The sequence below is a fragment of the Coregonus clupeaformis genome, chromosome 17 (assembly GCF_020615455.1).
Source record: "Coregonus clupeaformis isolate EN_2021a chromosome 17, ASM2061545v1, whole genome shotgun sequence".
Classification (NCBI taxonomy): domain Eukaryota; kingdom Metazoa; phylum Chordata; class Actinopteri; order Salmoniformes; family Salmonidae; genus Coregonus; species Coregonus clupeaformis.
In genome coordinates this window covers 63,526,587-63,542,540 of record NC_059208.1, presented here as the reverse complement: position 1 = coordinate 63,542,540, position 15,954 = coordinate 63,526,587, and the positions used below count along the sequence as shown (strand labels likewise).

Below are 15,954 nucleotides of genomic sequence, written 5' to 3'. Positions count from 1 at the left end.
CTACAGGGTGATCCAACTTTGATGTAATGTCCTTAAAACAAGTCAAAATGAGGCTCAGTAGTGTGTGTGGCCTCCACGTGCCTGTATGATCTCCCTACAATGCCTGGGCATGCTCCTGATGAGGTGGCGGATGGTCTCCTGAGGGATCTCCTCCCAGACCTGGACTAAAGCATCCGCCAACTCCTGGACAGTCTGTGGTGCAACGTGGCGTTGGTGGATGGAGCGAGACATGATGTCCCAGATGTGCTCAATTGGATTCAGGTCTGGGGAACGGGCGGGCCAGTCCATAGCATCAATGCCTTCCTCTTGCAGGAACTGCTGACACACTCCAGCCACATGAGGTCTAGCATTGTCTTGCATTAGGAGGAACCCAGGGCCAACCGCACCAGCATATGGTCTCACAAGGGGTCTGAGGATCTCATCTCGGTGCCTAATGGCAGTCAGGCTACCTCTGGCGAGCACATGGAGGGCTGTGCGGCCCCCCAAAGAAATGCCACCCCACACCATGACTGACCCACCGCCAAACCGGTCTTGCTGGAGGCTTAGCTGCGAAGTGGTAGGCCACACAAGCTCACAGAACGGGACCGCCGAGTGCTGAAGCGCGTAAAAATCGTCTGTCCTCAGTTGCAACACTCAATACCGAGTTGCAGGCAGCAGAATGTTCTCCACAGCGTCTCCAGACTCTGTCACGTCTGTCACATGTGCTCAGTGTGAACCTGCTTTCATCTGTGAAGAGCACAGGGCGCCAGTGGCGAATTTGCCAATGTTGGTGTTCTCTGGCAAATGCCAAACGTCCTGCACGGTGTTAGGCTGTAAGCACAACCCCCACCTGTGGACGTCGGGCCCTCATACCACCCTCATGGAGTCTGTTTCTGACCGTTTGAGCAGACACATGCACATTTGTGGCCTGCTGGAGGTCATTTTGCAGGGCTCTGGCAGTGCTCCTCCTGCTCCTCCTTGCACAAAGGCGGAGGTAGCAGTCCTGCTGCTGGGTTGGTGCCCTCCTACGGCCTCCTCCACGTCTCTTGATGTACTGGCCTGTCTCCTGGTAGCGCCTCCATGCTCTGGACACTACGCTGACAGACACAGCAAACCTTCTTGCCACAGCTCGCATTGATGTGCCATCCTGGATGAGCTGCACTACCTGAGCCACTTGTGTGGGTTGTAGACTCCGTCTCATGCTACCACTAGAGTGAAAGCACCGCCAGCATTCAAAAGTGACCAAAACATCAGCCAGGAAGCATAGGAACTGAGAAGTGGTCTTTGGTCACCACCTGCAAAACCAGTCCTTTATTGGGGGTGTCTTGCTAATTGCCTATAATTTCCACCTGTTGTCTATTCCATTTGCACAACAGCATGTGAAATGTATTGTCAATCAGTGTTGCTTCCTAAGTGGACAGTTTGATTTCACAGAAGTGTGATTGACTTGGAGTTACATTGTGTTGTTTAAGTGTTCCCTTTATTTTTTTGAGCAGTGTATATATATATCCCCCAATTCCCCAGGGCAGTGATTGGGGACATTGCCCTGTGTAAGGTGCCGTATTTCGGATGGGACAGATGACTCTCTGTGGTCACTAAAGATCCCATGGTGTTAACCCTGGTGTCCTGGCTAAATTCCCAATCTCATCACATCATGGCCACCTAATCATCCCCAGCTTCCCAATTGGCTCATTCATCCCCCCTCCTCTCCCCTGTAACTATTCCCCAGGTCGTTGCTGTAAATGAGAATGTGCTCTCAGTCAACTTACCTGGTAAAAAAATAATAATAATCAGGATTTGACTACTAGAAAAATGTCTGGATAGATTGTAGATTCCAGTATGGAACTAATTCAAGAATGTTATTCCTTCACCAACAAGAATACTCTTCTAGGAAATATGATGGCAGGCAAAAGCATAAAGAGGTGCATGTTTTTTTAATTTGAAGAACACATTATCTGCTAACTTTAACATCTCAAATAGTCACAAAGTAGATAAACATTGCAGCAACTATTTAAATGTAATTCGTGAGGACTGTGGACATCGTGCCATAAGCGTTTCCCTGCAAGCCCCAGTCAGGTGATTAGTCAGAATTTGAACACAAATACAGTTGACACGCATCTCACCTCCTACGTTCCCTTTGTGTCTGTTATAGATCTCCTTTAGGCGGCGGTAACGGAAGGCCAGTTTCCTCATCCACTCCACCCCACCCTGGACTCCAGTGGTGACCCCTCCACCACTGGGGCCGTTGAAGCCATCCGCCAGGAAGTTGTAGGCGCTGAGAGGAGGAATTAGAGAGAGAGAGAGAGAGAGAGAGAGAGAGAGAGAGAGATGTGGCTAGTTAGGAGAGAGAGAGATGTGGCTAGTTAGGAGAGAGAGAGATGTGGCTAGTTAGGAGAGAGAGAGATGTTTTGTATGTGTCTAGTAAGGAAAGTAGGGACTCCTGTGTTTGCTGGTGGACATAAAAGCATTATTCAATTCGACTATCATCATAATACAGAGAGGTTTGTATGTGACCACTGAACAAAGGAGGGTATCTGAATGTCTTGGTTGGTTACAGTAGCATCACAGACATACCTCAGATCCTGTCCGTTGTCGTCAGAGGCTACGTCTTCAACATGGACCTGATCACACTCCTAAGAATAGAAAAGGAAGGGGGGTGTCAACCCGTTAGTCGAAAATGGTCTCCATTCAATCCAACATGCTCTCATTGACACAGTCCTTAACTCGCACCAACAACGGCTAATCTAACGGCAACAGCTTTAGAACTTCATTCGACGTGTACAGTCGCCTAGTTGCCACGTGCTTAGCCTCTTCTGACCGTTAGCTCATTGAGAAAGACAGTGAGTAGTCAGGGACTGCAGCTACCTCCAGGTCATTGAAGAAGAGATGTGTGTCTGCAAGCTCAAAGATCAGCTCCTCCATCTGAAGACCCAGGTTCAGCACAGTGCCCGAGTCCTACACAACCCCAACAGGACAGGACAGAGGTTTATACTCATAGCAATATAAATCTGATCGCATATCAATAGAGAAATTCATCTCTATTATAACAGATGTCGGTACAGAGGCTGGGGTCCTGCACAGCCCCAAATACAGAGGAGATATGGAGGTTAGCGTCAACGGAAAGCCATCTGATCATCTTTAATCTACAAATAAAATCTTAATATACTGCCTTGAATAACATGATGGCTCAAAATATATCCAGTATGATTTTGACCTACCTTGCCAAACTTCTGAGAGAAGGACCCAGTGAGCAGAGAGTGGAAAATGATGATGGTTTCATCCAGATCCCATAGAAAGATTCGCTGAAAGAGAGGAGAGAGGACAAATTAGTAAGTAACTAAGGAATTAAGGCATTAATCAGAAATTATTTTCATGATTCCACGATCTTATTAAATAACATTCATATATGAAACAAGAACAACACATTTTAGTAGAGCAGAGACCTAAAGAGAATCACCTGAGTAGCTGATTAATGTGTTAGTCTGTACAGTGGCTTGCGAAAGTATTCACCCCCCTTGGCATTTTTCCTATTTTGTTGCCTTACAACCTGGAATTAAAATGGATTTTTGAGGGGTTTATGTCATTTGATTTACACAACATGCCTACCACTTTGAAGATGCTATTTTTTTTTTTTGGGGGGGGGGTGAAACAAACAAGAAATAAGACAAAGAACAGAAAACTTGAGTGTGCATAACTATTCACCCCCCCAAAGTCAATACTTTGTAGAGCCACCTTTTGCAGCAATTACAGCTGCAAGTCTCTTGGGGTATGTCGCTATAAGCTTGGCACATCTAGCCACTGGGATTTTTGCCCATTCTTCAAGGTAAAACTGCTCCAGCTCCTTCCAAGTTGGATGGGTTCCGCTGGTGTACAGCAATCTTTAAGTCATACCACATATTCTCAATTGGATTGAGGTCTGGGCTTTGACTAGGCCATTCCAAGACATTTAAATGTTTCCCCTTAAACCACTCAAGTGTTGCTTTAGCAGTATGCTTAGGGTCACTGTCCTGCTGGAAGGTGAACCTCCATCCCAGTCTCAAATCTCTGGAAGACTAAAACAGGTTTCCCTCAAGAACTTCCCATCCATCATTCCTTCAATTCTGACCAGTTTCCCAGTCCCTACCGATGAAAAACATCCCCACAGCATGATGCTGCCACCACCATGCTTTACTGTGGGGATGGTGTTCTCGGGGTGATGAGAGGTGTTGGGTTTGCGCCAGACATAGCGTTTTCCTTGATGGCCAAAAAGCTCAATTTTAGTCTCATCTGACCAGAGTACCTTCTTCCATATGTTTGGGGAGTCTCCCACATGCCTTTTGGCGAACACCAAACGTGTTTGCTTATTTTTTTCTTTCAGCAATGGCTTTTTTCTGGCCACTCTTCCGTAAAGCCCAGCTGTGTGGAGTGTACGGCTTAAAGTGGTCCTATGGACAGATACTCCAATCTCCGCTGTGGAGCTTTGCAGCTCCTTCAGGGTTATCTTTGGTCTCTTTGTTGCCTCTCTGATTAATGCCCTCCTTGCCTGGTCCATGAGTTTTGGTGGGCGGCCCTCTCTTGGCAGGTTTGTTGTGGTGCCATATTCTTTCAATTTTTTAATAATGGATTTAATGGTGCTCCGTGGGAAGTTCAAAGTTTCAGATATTTTTTTTTTATAACCCAACCCTGATCTGTACTTCTCCACAACTTTGTCCCTGACCTGTTTGGAGAGCTCCTTGGTCTTCATGGTGCCGCTTGCTTGGTGGTGCCCCTTGCTTATTGGTGTTGCAGACTCTGGGGCCTTTCAGAACAGGTGTATATATACTGAGATCATGTGACAGATCATGTGACACTTAGATTGCACACAGGTGGACTTTATTTAACTAATTATGTGACTTCTGAAGGTAATTGGTTGCACCAGATCTTATTTAGGGGCTTCATAGCAAAGGGGGTGAATACATATGCACGCACCACTTTTCCATTATTAATTTTTTTGAATTTTTTGAAAGAAGTAATTTTTTCCATTTCACTTCACCAATTCGGACTATTTTGTGTATGTCCATTACATGAAATCCAAATAAAAATCAATTTAAATTACAGGTTGTAATGCAACAAAATTGGAAAAACGCCAAGGGGGCTGAATACTTTTGCAAGGCACTGTAGCTATATGAATGACTGGTTGTATATCTGTGTTCATGTGGGCCTTATAGTTACCTCCAGGTCAGCGTCAGTAGGCTGGTTGCTGTCTGATTTCTTGGCCTTCCCCTTGGCCTTCCCAGCAGGGTTCCTCCTCCCCGCCTCATCCTGGTCCAGGGCCCCCATGGGGAGGGCCACACCTGTAGGCAGGGCAACCCCGGTCGGGAGGTTCTCACTTGGGCACGCATCTGAGGTAGAGGGCACAGACATGTTGAAGACTGACAGTTGACACACTGCACACATAAAGACATTAAATCCTCCATGTTTCTGAAATTTGAACACCTCAGCCAAAATGGCCTAACAAGCCCATAATCAAGGCAATGTAGATAACACAAAACAATGGTTTTTAACTTCTTACTTGATCCCACAGTGCTATCCATCCAGGTATATGTCCACATGGAATGAATATGGGACTGACATTCATACAGTAAGACAGACTGACACCTATAATGGGAGGTATCAGAAGTACCTGCGTGGTCCTAAGGTAAGATGCTACTGGTACCACAGGTAGCTAGTAGCTATGGTAACTGGTACCACAGGTAGCTAGTAGCTATGGTAACTGGTACCACAGGTAGCTAGTAGCTATGGTAACTGGTACCACAGGTAGCTAGTAGCTATGGTAACTGGTACCACAGGTAGCTAGTAGCTATGGTAACTGGTACCACATGTAGCTAGTAGCTATGGTAACTGGTACCACAGGTAGCTACTAGCTATGGTAACTGGTACCACAGGTAGCTACTAGCTATGGTAACTGGTACCACAGGTAGCTAGTAGCTATGGTAACTGGTACCACAGGTAGCTACTAGCTATGGTAACTGGTACCACAGGTAGCTAGTAGCTATGGTAACTGGTACCACAGGTAGCTAGTAGCTATGGTAACTGGTACCACAGGTAGCTAGTAGCTATTGTAACTGGCACCACAGGTAGCTAGTAGCTATGGTAACTGGTACCACAGGTAGCTAGTAGCTATGGTAACTGGTACCAACAGTAACTAGTAGCTATGGTAACTGGTACCACAGGTAGCTAGTAGCTATGGTAACTGGTACCACAGGTAGCTAGTAGCTATGATAACTGCTTAGCACAGGTAACTAGTAGCTATGGTAACTGCTTAACACAGGTAACTAGTAGCTATAATAACTGCTTAGCACAGGTAACTAGTAGCTATGATAACTGCTTAACACAGGTAACTAGTAGCTATGGTAACTGGTACCACAGGTAGCTAGTAGCTATGGTAACTGGCACCACAGGTAGCTACTAGCTATGGTAACTGGTACCACAGGTAGCTAGTAGCTATGGTAACTGGTACCACAGGTAGCTAGTAGCTATGGTAACTGGTACCTGGTACCACAGGTAGCTACTAGCTATGGTAACTTGTACCACAGGTAGCTACTAGCTATGGTAACTGGTACCACAGGTAGCTAGTAGCTATGGTAACTGGTACCACAGGTAGCTAGTAGCTATGGTAACTGGTACCACAGGTAGCTAGTAGCTATGGTAACTGGTACCACATGTAGCTAGTAGCTATGGTAACTGGTACCACAGGTAGCTAGTAGCTATGGTAACTGGTACCACAGGTAGCTACTAGCTATGGTAACTGGTACCACAGGTAGCTAGTAGCTATGGTAACTGGTACCACAGGTAGCTAGTAGCTATGGTAACTGGTACCACAGGTAGCTAGTAGCTATTGTAACTGGCACCACAGGTAGCTAGTAGCTATGGTAACTGGTACCACAGGTAGCTAGTAGCTATGGTAACTGGTACCACAGGTAGCTACTAGCTATGGTAACTGGTACCACAGGTAGCTAGTAGCTATGGTAACTGGTACCACAGGTAGCTAGTAGCTATGGTAACTGGTACCTGGTACCACAGGTAGCTACTAGCTATGGTAACTTGTACCACAGGTAGCTACTAGCTATGGTAACTGGTACCACAGGTAGCTAGTAGCTATGGTAACTGGTACCACAGGTAGCTAGTAGCTATGGTAACTGGTACCACAGGTAGCTAGTAGCTATTGTAACTGGCACCACAGGTAGCTAGTAGCTATGGTAACTGGTACCACAGGTAGCTAGTAGCTATTGTAACTGGCACCACAGGTAGCTAGTAGCTATGGTAACTGGTACCAACAGTAACTAGTAGCTATGGTAACTGGTACCACAGGTAGCTAGTAGCTATGGTAACTGGTACCACAGGTAGCTAGTAGCTATGATAACTGCTTAGCACAGGTAACTAGTAGCTATGATAACTGCTTAGCACAGGTAATTAGTAGCTATGGTAACTGCTTAGCACAGGTAACTAGTAGCTATGATAACTGCTTAGCACAGGTAACTAGTAGCTATAATAACTGCTTAGCACAGGTAACTAGTAGCTATGATAACTGCTTAACACAGGTAACTAGTAGCTATGGTAACTGGTACCACAGGTAGCTAGTAGCTATGGTAACTGGTACCAACGGTAACTAGTAGCTATGGTAACTGGTACCACAGGTAGCTAGTAGCAATGGGTCACCACTCTCGACGGGTCTGACCTAGAGTATGTGGACAACTACAAATACCTAGGTGTCTGGTTAGACTGTAAACTCAACTTCCAGACTCACATAAAGAATCTCCAATCCAAAGTTAAATCTAGAATCGGCTTCCTATTTCGCAATAAAGCCTCCTTCACTCATGCTGCCAAACATGCCCTCGTAAAACTGACTATCCTACCGATCCTTGACTTCGGCGATGTAATTTACAAAATAGCCTCCAACACTCTACTCAGCAAATTGGATGTAGTCTATCACAGTGCCATCCGTTTTGTCTCCAAAGCCCCCATACACTACCCACCACTGTGACCTGTACGCTCTTGTTGGCTGGTCCTCACTACATGTTCGTCGTCAAACCCACTGGCTCCAGGCCATCTATAAATCACTGCTAGGCAAATCCCCACCTTATCTTAGCTCATTGGTCACCATAGCAGCACCCACCCGTAGTCTGCGCTCCAGCAGGTATATCTCACTGGTCATTCCCAAAGCCAACACCTCCTTTGGCCGCCATTCCCTTCCAGTTCTCTGCTGCCAATGACTGGAACGATTGCAAAAATCTCTGAAGCTGGAGACACTTATCTCCCTCAATAACTTTAAGCATCAGTTGTCAGAGCACCTTACCGATCACTGCACCTGTACACAGCCCATCTGAAATTAGCCCACCCAACTACCTCATCCCTATATTGTTATTTATTTTGCTCTTTTGCACCCCAGTATCTCTATTTGCATAATCTCTTGCACATCTATCATTCCAGTGTTAATACTATTGTAATTATTCTGCACTATAGCCTATTTATTGCCTTACCTCCATAACTTGCTACATTTGCACACACTGTATATATATTTTTCTGTTGTATTTCTGACTTTATGTTTTTACCCCATATGTAACTCTGTGTTGTTTTATTGCACTACTTTGCTTTATCTTGGCCAGGTCGCAGTTGTAAATGAGAACCTGTTCTCAACTGGCTTACCTGGTTAAATAAAGGTGAAAAAAAAAAAAAAAAATGGTAACTGGTACCACAGGTAGCTATGGTAACTGGTACCAACGGTAACCAAACCAGTCAGGTTTCAAGACTGGTCATTCAACTGAGACTGCTCTTCTCTGTGTCACGGAGGCTCTCCGCACTGCTAAAGCTAACTCTCTCTCCTCTGCTCTTGTCCTTCTAGACCTGTCTGCTGCCTTTGATACTGTGAACCATCAGATCCTCCTCTCCACCCTCTCCGAGTTGGGCATCTCCGGTGCGGCTCACTCTTGGATTGCGTCCTACCTGACCGGTCGCTCCTACCAAGTGGCGTGGCGAGAATATGTCTCCGCACCACGTGCTCTCACCACTGGTGTCCCCCAGGGCTCAGTTCTAGGCCCTCTCCTATTCTCGCTATACACCAAGTCACTTGGCTCTGTCATATCCTCACATGGCCTCTCCTATCATTGCTACGCAGACGACACACAACTAATCTTCTCCTTTCCCCCTTCTGATAACCAGGTGGCGAATCGCATCTCTGCATGTCTGGCAGACATATCAGTGTAGATGACGGATCACCACCTCAAGCTGAACCTTGGCAAGACGGAGCTGCTCTTCCTCCCGGGGAAGGACTGCCCGTTCCATGATCTCGCCATCACGGTTGACAACTCCGTTGTGTCCTCCTCCCAGAGTGCGAAGAGCCTTGGCGTGACCCTGGACAACACCCTGTCGTTCTCCGCTAACATCAAGGCGGTGACCCGATCCTGTAGGTTCATGCTCTACAACATTCAGAGAGTACGACCCTGCCTTACACAGGAAGCGGCACAGGTCCTAATCCAGGCACTTGTCATCTTCCGTCTGGATTACTGCAACTCGCTGTTGGCTGGGCTCCCTGCCTGTGCCATTAAACCCCTACAACTCATCCAGAATGCCGCAGCCCGTCTGGTGTTCAACCTTCCCAAGTTCTCTCACGTCACCCCGCTCCTCCGCACACTCCACTGGCTTCCAGTTGAAGCTCGCATCTGCTACAAGACCATGGTGCTTGCCTACGGAGCTGTGAGGGGAACGGCACCTCCGTACCTTCAGGCTCTGATCAGTCCCTACACCCAAACGAGGGCATTGCGTTCATCCACCTCTGGACCGCTGGCCCCCCTACCTCTGCGGAAGCACAGTTCCCGCTCAGCCCAGTCAAAACTGTTCGCTGCTCTGGCACCCCAATGGTGGAACAAGCTCCCCCACGACGCCAGGACAGCGGAGTCACTCACCACCTTCCGGAGACATTTGAAACCCCACCTCTTTAAGGAATACCTGGGATAGGATAAAGTAATCCTTCTACCCCGCCCCCCCCTTACCCCACCCCCCCCAAAAAAAACATATTGTAAAGTGGTTATCCCACTGGCTATAAGGTGAATGCACCAATTTGTAAGTCGCTCTGGATAAGAGCGTCTGCTAAATGACGTAAATGTAAATGTAAATGTAGTAGCTATAATAACTGCTTAGCACAGGTAACTAGTAGCTATGATAACTGCTTAGCACAGGTAACTAGTAGCTATGGTAACTGGTACTACAGGTAACTAGTAGCTATGGTACCTTGTACCACAGGTAGCTAGTAGCTATGATAACTGCTTAGCACAGGTAACTAGTAGCTATGATAACTGCTTAGCACAGGTAACTAGTAGCCATGATAACTGCTTAGCACAGGTAACTAGTAGCTATGATAACTGCTTAGCACAGGTAACTAGTAGCTATGATAACTGCTTAGCACAGGTAACTAGTAGCCATGATAACTGCTTAGCACAGGTAACTAGTAGCTATGATAACTGCTTAGCACAGGTAACTAGTAGCTATGATAACTGCTTAGCACAGGTAACTAGTAGCCATGATAACTGCTTAGCACAAGTAGCTAGTAGCTATGGTAACTGGTACCACAGGTAACTAGTAGCTATTGTAACTGGTACAACAGGTAACTAGTAGCTATTGTAACTGGTACAACAGGTAACTAGTAGCTATTGTAACTGGTACAACAGGTAACTAGTAGCTATTGTAACTGGTACAACAGGTAACTAGTAGCTATTGTAACTGGTACAACAGGTAACTAGTAGCTATTGTTATGAGGAACGGCTGAAGTACCTGTAGTGCTGGTGAGTCCAGCCGAGGCACTGCCCTCCGTCTTTATGGCTGGATACCCGCCAACACCCACACTGGATCCATTCTCTTCGCCATTGGGCAGCCCGGCGGGCACGTAGCTAAGGGGCGGGGCGGTGTACTGAGGTAACTGGGTCTGGCCCAGAGAATTGACGTTATAGCTGCTGAACCCCTGCAGCAGGACAGACATACAGAGACGAGACATGAAGATCAATGCGTCCCAAATGAGAAGCCTATTCCCTATACACTGACTGTACAAAACATTAAGAACACCTGCTTTTTCCATGACATAGACTGACCAGGTGAAAGCTATGATCCATTATTGATGTCACTTGTTAAATCCACTTCAAATCAGTGTAGATGAAGGGAAAGAGACAGGTTAAAGAAGGACTTATAAGCCTTGAGATATGGATTGTGTATGTGTGCCATTCAGAGGGTGAATGGACAAGACAAACTATTTAAGTGCCTTTGAAAAGGGTATGGTAGTAGGTGCCAGGCGCAACAGTTTGTGTCAAGAACTGCAACCCTGCTGGGTTTTTTCACGCTCAACTGTTTCCCGTGTGTATCAAGAATGGTCCACCACCCAAACTGTGGGAAGCATTGGAGTCAACATGGGCCAGCATCCCTGTGGAACGCTTTCGACACCTTGTAGAGTCCATGCCCCGACGAATTGAGGCTGTTCTGAGGGCAAAAGGGGGTGGTACTACAGGGCTCTGGTCAAAAGTAGTGCACTATGTAGGGAATAGGCTGCCATTTGGGATGCAGATCTACTCCATTAGACATCCTCCATACGTAACAGCATAGTGACTTCACCACGCACCGCACGGAAGGCTCTGTATAGAGATTTTTGTGCATGCCTTAGATAGTTCACTTCACATAGGCTCCAGTGACATTTTGCTGTAATTTCCCTGTTCCAGGCCAGCCGGCCAGTCCTTACCTGGTGAGCCACCGTAGCGGTTGTAGAGGGGATGCTAGTGAACACGCTGGATGTAGTGAAACTGGAGCCTGGCGGACAAAAACTAGACACGTCAAAACATTGGAAAAACACCGACTGGAATCAATACTTCAACTCATTCTGACTATTCAATGAATAGATCCTTCACTCCAGGGTCCGCAGTAGCATCAGTAGTGAAAAGTGCAAGAACACATCTGTTTAAATTATAGCCCCCCTGATAGTCTTGTCCAGTAAACTTCCTGGTTCACACTATGGGACCGATCAGAACCGGAATGTGCTGGCTCTGATAGTCTTTTCCAGCACGGCGGTGAGATAGATGGCTTGCCTTGGCTGGGGTATGAGCAGTGCACATGGTCTGGGCCTGGCTGGGTTGAGGTATATGCAGATCTGAAGCTGAGAAACCCAGGCTGGCCAACAGAGGGCGCTGCATCAGGTAGCCTCGTCTCTGACTTAATACCTGGCCACATAGCACCTGAGGGAGGGCAGGAGGTAGGGAGGGGAGGGGAGGTAGGGAGGGAGGGAGGGAGGGAGGGGAGGGAGGGAGGGAGGGAGGGGAGGGAGGGCAGGAGGTAGGGAGGGAGGGAGGTAGGGAGGGAGGGGGGAGGGAGGGAGGGAGGGAGGAGGGAGGGAGGGAGGGGCAGGAGGAGGGAGGAGGGAGGAGGCAGGAGGGAGGGAGGAGGGAGGGAGGGAGGGAGGGAGGGAGGAGGGAGGGAGGGAGGGAGGGAGGGAGGGAGGGAGGAGGGAGGGAGGGAGGGAGGGAGGGAGGGAGGGAGGGAGGGAGGGAGGGAGGGAGGGAGGGAGGGAGGGGAGGGAGGGAGGGAGGGGAGGGAGGGAGGGAGGGAGGAGGGAGAGGGAGGGGAGGGAGGGAGGGAGGGCAGGAGGCGGGGGAGGGGAGGGAGGGAGGGCAGGAGGGAGGGAGGGAGGGAGTGAGGGAGCGAACAAAAGGAGGTGGAACGGGAAAGAAGAAGAGAGATGTAGAGAAGGAAACAAGTTAGAAATAAAAACTTTTCAGTCAAGTTATTTGTTGCATGACGTAGCTGTTTAGCTTTCAGTGTAATAAACAAACCGAAGCGTAGTGTTGGGTTATTGTGCAGGGGATGTTAGGAGACTCAGGGGTGAAGTTTCCCCTAGATACGGATCTAGGATCAGCTTCCCAAATCCCAACCTTAACCATTAGTGGGGAAAATGCAACAAGATCAGTGTCTAGAGGCAACTTGACTCTACACCACAGATGGGCATCTTTGATGGGGGTGGGGGCCACAAAAAAATCTGAACTGCGAGCAAAAAAATGTAGCGGCCGCCCCCCTTGACAGCGGAGAGAAAAAAAAAAAGACTTTTAGAGTTAATTTCCTGCAATTCTACACATTTTGCAATGGGGCGGAGAGAAATGTTTGCAGTTTGTAATATGATATTCGAGTGAGAGTGACTCACTGGCTAGACTAACTTACAAATCAAAACATTTTTAGCTGACAAGGGCTAATTGAGTGTGTCAGTGACTGACATAAGATGCACAACCATGTAATCGAAATTGGACCTTGTATATTCTACTATTCTAACTCTCAGCAGTAAGTTGAGACCCGACTGAGCCCCATTGCCCATTCCTGCTTTACACCATGTTAGAAGAAGACTTTGGACTGACCAAATGGTGGGAGGCCGTAGGTCTGTCCTGCTTGGGGGAAGGCGGTGTAGACAGTGGCCTGGGTCTGTCCTGCTTGGGGGAAGGCGGTGTAGACTGTGGGCTGGGTCTGTCCTGCCTGGGGGAAGGCGGTGTAGACTGTGGCCTGGGTCTGTCCTGCCTGGGGGAAGGCGGTGTAGACTGTGGGCTGGGTCTGTCCTGCCTGGGGGAAGGCGGTGTAGACTGTGGGCTGGGTCTGAGGAGGAAAGGCACCCTGGCTGGTGGTGTAGGATGTGACTGCTGGTCTGTGGGACACATAGGAACTGTAAGACATACTGGAGTAGGGTTTGTAAAATTCTGGAAACTTTCCAAAACGTTTTCTAGAAATTCCGGTTGAAGGTTTCACAGATCTCCTGCTTAGTCCTTCCTGAATCTTCCAACAGGGATCTTTGGAAAACTTTGACATTTTGGGAAAGTTACTAGTATTTTGCAACCCTATACTTAAGTTCTACCCAATAGCATGCGAAGGAGAACTGGGCCCGCATTTATCAAGAGTCTCAGTGGAGGAGTGCTGATTTAAGATTAGTTTAGCCTTTTTGCTTACATTGTATCAGATTATTATGGACAGGGGGGACCTGATCCTAGATAAGCACTCCTACTCTGAAACACTTGATAAATATGGGTCCTGAACAGCTATGCTCAATAAAAGGTCTCTACAGACTTTCAACAGTCTTATGTTAGCATTTATACAGTAGAACTAGAAATCATCGTAACACTGATTACTTCTGGCTGCACAATGCATTTCCCTGCGGGAACAATCATGTTTTAATTGAATTGAACAGGCATGCAAGTCCCAACATACAAGTAACCCAGTGTTTCCCAATCCTGGTCCTGGGGACCCAAAGGGGTGCGCATTTTGGTTTTTGTCCTAGCACTAACACACTTGATTCAACAAATCAACTCATCATCACACCTTTTCAGGTGTGTTAGTGCTAGGCATGAAACAAATGTGTGCTTCCATTTGGCTCCGCAGGACCAGGAAACACTGAATAACCTATCAGAGCAGAGGATACTCACCTGCTTCCTTGGTAGATGTGGGAGTTATAGTCAGAAGCTGTTGTGGTGGTGAGCACTCTGCAGGCCACTGCTGGAAAGAAAGAACAATGGTAGCTTAGCTTCAGCTTATTTTATTTTATCAAAACATGGTCTCATTATGACAAATTAAAAGGGTGTGTAGACCCAAGGAGTGTGGTGCTCGTATCGGTGTGTGTGTGTCAAGGGTGTGGTGCTCGTATCGGTGTGTGTGTGTCAAGTGTGTGGTGCTCGTATCGGTGTGTGTGTGTCTAGGGTGTGGTGCTCGTATCGGTGTGTGTGTGTGGTCGTCTAGGGTGTGGTGCTCGTATCGGTGTGGTTGTCTAGGGTGTGGTGCTCGTATCGGTGTGTGGGTGTGGTTGTCAAGGGTGTGGTGCTCGTATCGGTGTGTGTGTGTGGTTGTCTAGGGTGTGGTGCTCGTATCGGTGTGTGTGTCTGGTTGTCTAGGGTGTGGTGCTCGTATCGGTGTGTGTGTCTAGGGTGTGGTGCTCGTATCGGTTTGTGTGTGTGTGTGTGTGTGTGTGTGGGGTGTGGTGCTCGTATCGTATGTGTGTGTTTAGGGTGTGGTGCTCGTTTTGGTGTGTGTGTATGTGTGTAGGGTGTGGTGCTCGTATTGGTGTGTGTGTAGGGTGTGGTGCTCGTATCGGTGTGTGTGTGTTTAGGGTGTGGTGCTCGTATCGGTATGTGTTTGTTTAGGGTGTGGTGCTCGTATCGGTGTGTGTGTGTGTGTAGGGTGTGGTGCTCGTATCGGTGTTTGTGTGTGTAGGGTGTGGTGCTCGTATCGGTGTGTGTGTGGGGTGTGGTGCTCATATCGGTGTGTGTGTGTAGGGTGTGGTGCTCGTATTAGTGTGTGTGTGTGTGTGTTTAGGGTGTGGTGCTCGTATCGGTGTGTGTGTGTGTAGGGTGTGGTGCTCGTATCAGTGTGTGGGGTGTGGTGCTCGTATCGGTGTGTGTGTAGGGTGTGGTGCTCATATCAGTGTGTGTGTGTGTAGGGTGTGGTGCTCGTATCAGTGTGTGTGTGTGTGTAGGGTGTGGTGCTCGTATCAGTGTGTGTGTGTGTGTAGGGTGTGGTGCTCGTATCAGTGTGTGTGTGTGGGGTGTGGTGCTCGTATCGGTGTGTGTGTGTTTAGGGTGTGGTGCTCATATTGGTGTGTGTGTGTGTGTGGTGCTCGTATCAGTGTGTGTGTGTGTGTGGGGTGTGGTGCTCGTATCGGTGTGTGTGTGTGTGTGTGTGTAGGGTGTGGTGCTCGTATTGGTGTGTGTGTGTGTAGGGTGTGGTGCTCGTATCGGTGTGTGTGTGTGTAGGGTGTGGCGCTTGTATCGGTGTGTGTGTGGGGTGTGGTGCTCATATCGGTGTGTGTGTGTGTGTGTGTAGGGTGTGGTGCTCGTATCGGTGTGTGTGTGTGTAGGGTGTGGTGCTCTTATCGGTGTGTGTGTGTGTGTGTGTGGGGTGTGGTGCTCGTATCGGTGTGTGTGTGTGTGGGGTGTGGTGCTCGTATCGGTGTGTGTGTTT

General features: G+C 48.0%; 1 protein-coding gene across 3 annotated transcripts in view; it reads right to left on the bottom strand.

Moving 5' to 3' along the window:
- The window catches only part of LOC121586793 (eyes absent homolog 3-like), a 46,733-nt gene that overhangs the window by 8,495 nt on the left and 22,284 nt on the right, over positions 1–15,954 (bottom strand). For 2 of the 3 annotated variants that reach the window (XM_041903785.1, XM_041903787.1), the window contains exons 5-14: positions 14,427–14,496; positions 13,374–13,654; positions 12,060–12,206; positions 11,717–11,784; positions 10,765–10,951; positions 5,170–5,339; positions 3,198–3,281; positions 2,845–2,934; positions 2,554–2,612; positions 2,103–2,254 (exon numbers count right to left, since the gene is read on the bottom strand). In XM_041903785.1, the coding sequence (XP_041759719.1) occupies positions 2,103–2,254; positions 2,554–2,612; positions 2,845–2,934; positions 3,198–3,281; positions 5,170–5,339; positions 10,765–10,951; positions 11,717–11,784; positions 12,060–12,206; positions 13,374–13,654; positions 14,427–14,496 (1,308 nt within the window). The remainder of the gene's footprint in view (positions 1–2,102; positions 2,255–2,553; positions 2,613–2,844; positions 2,935–3,197; positions 3,282–5,169; positions 5,340–10,764; positions 10,952–11,716; positions 11,785–12,059; positions 12,207–13,373; positions 13,655–14,426; positions 14,497–15,954) is intronic. The other variant, XM_041903786.1, reaches the window with a different exon arrangement.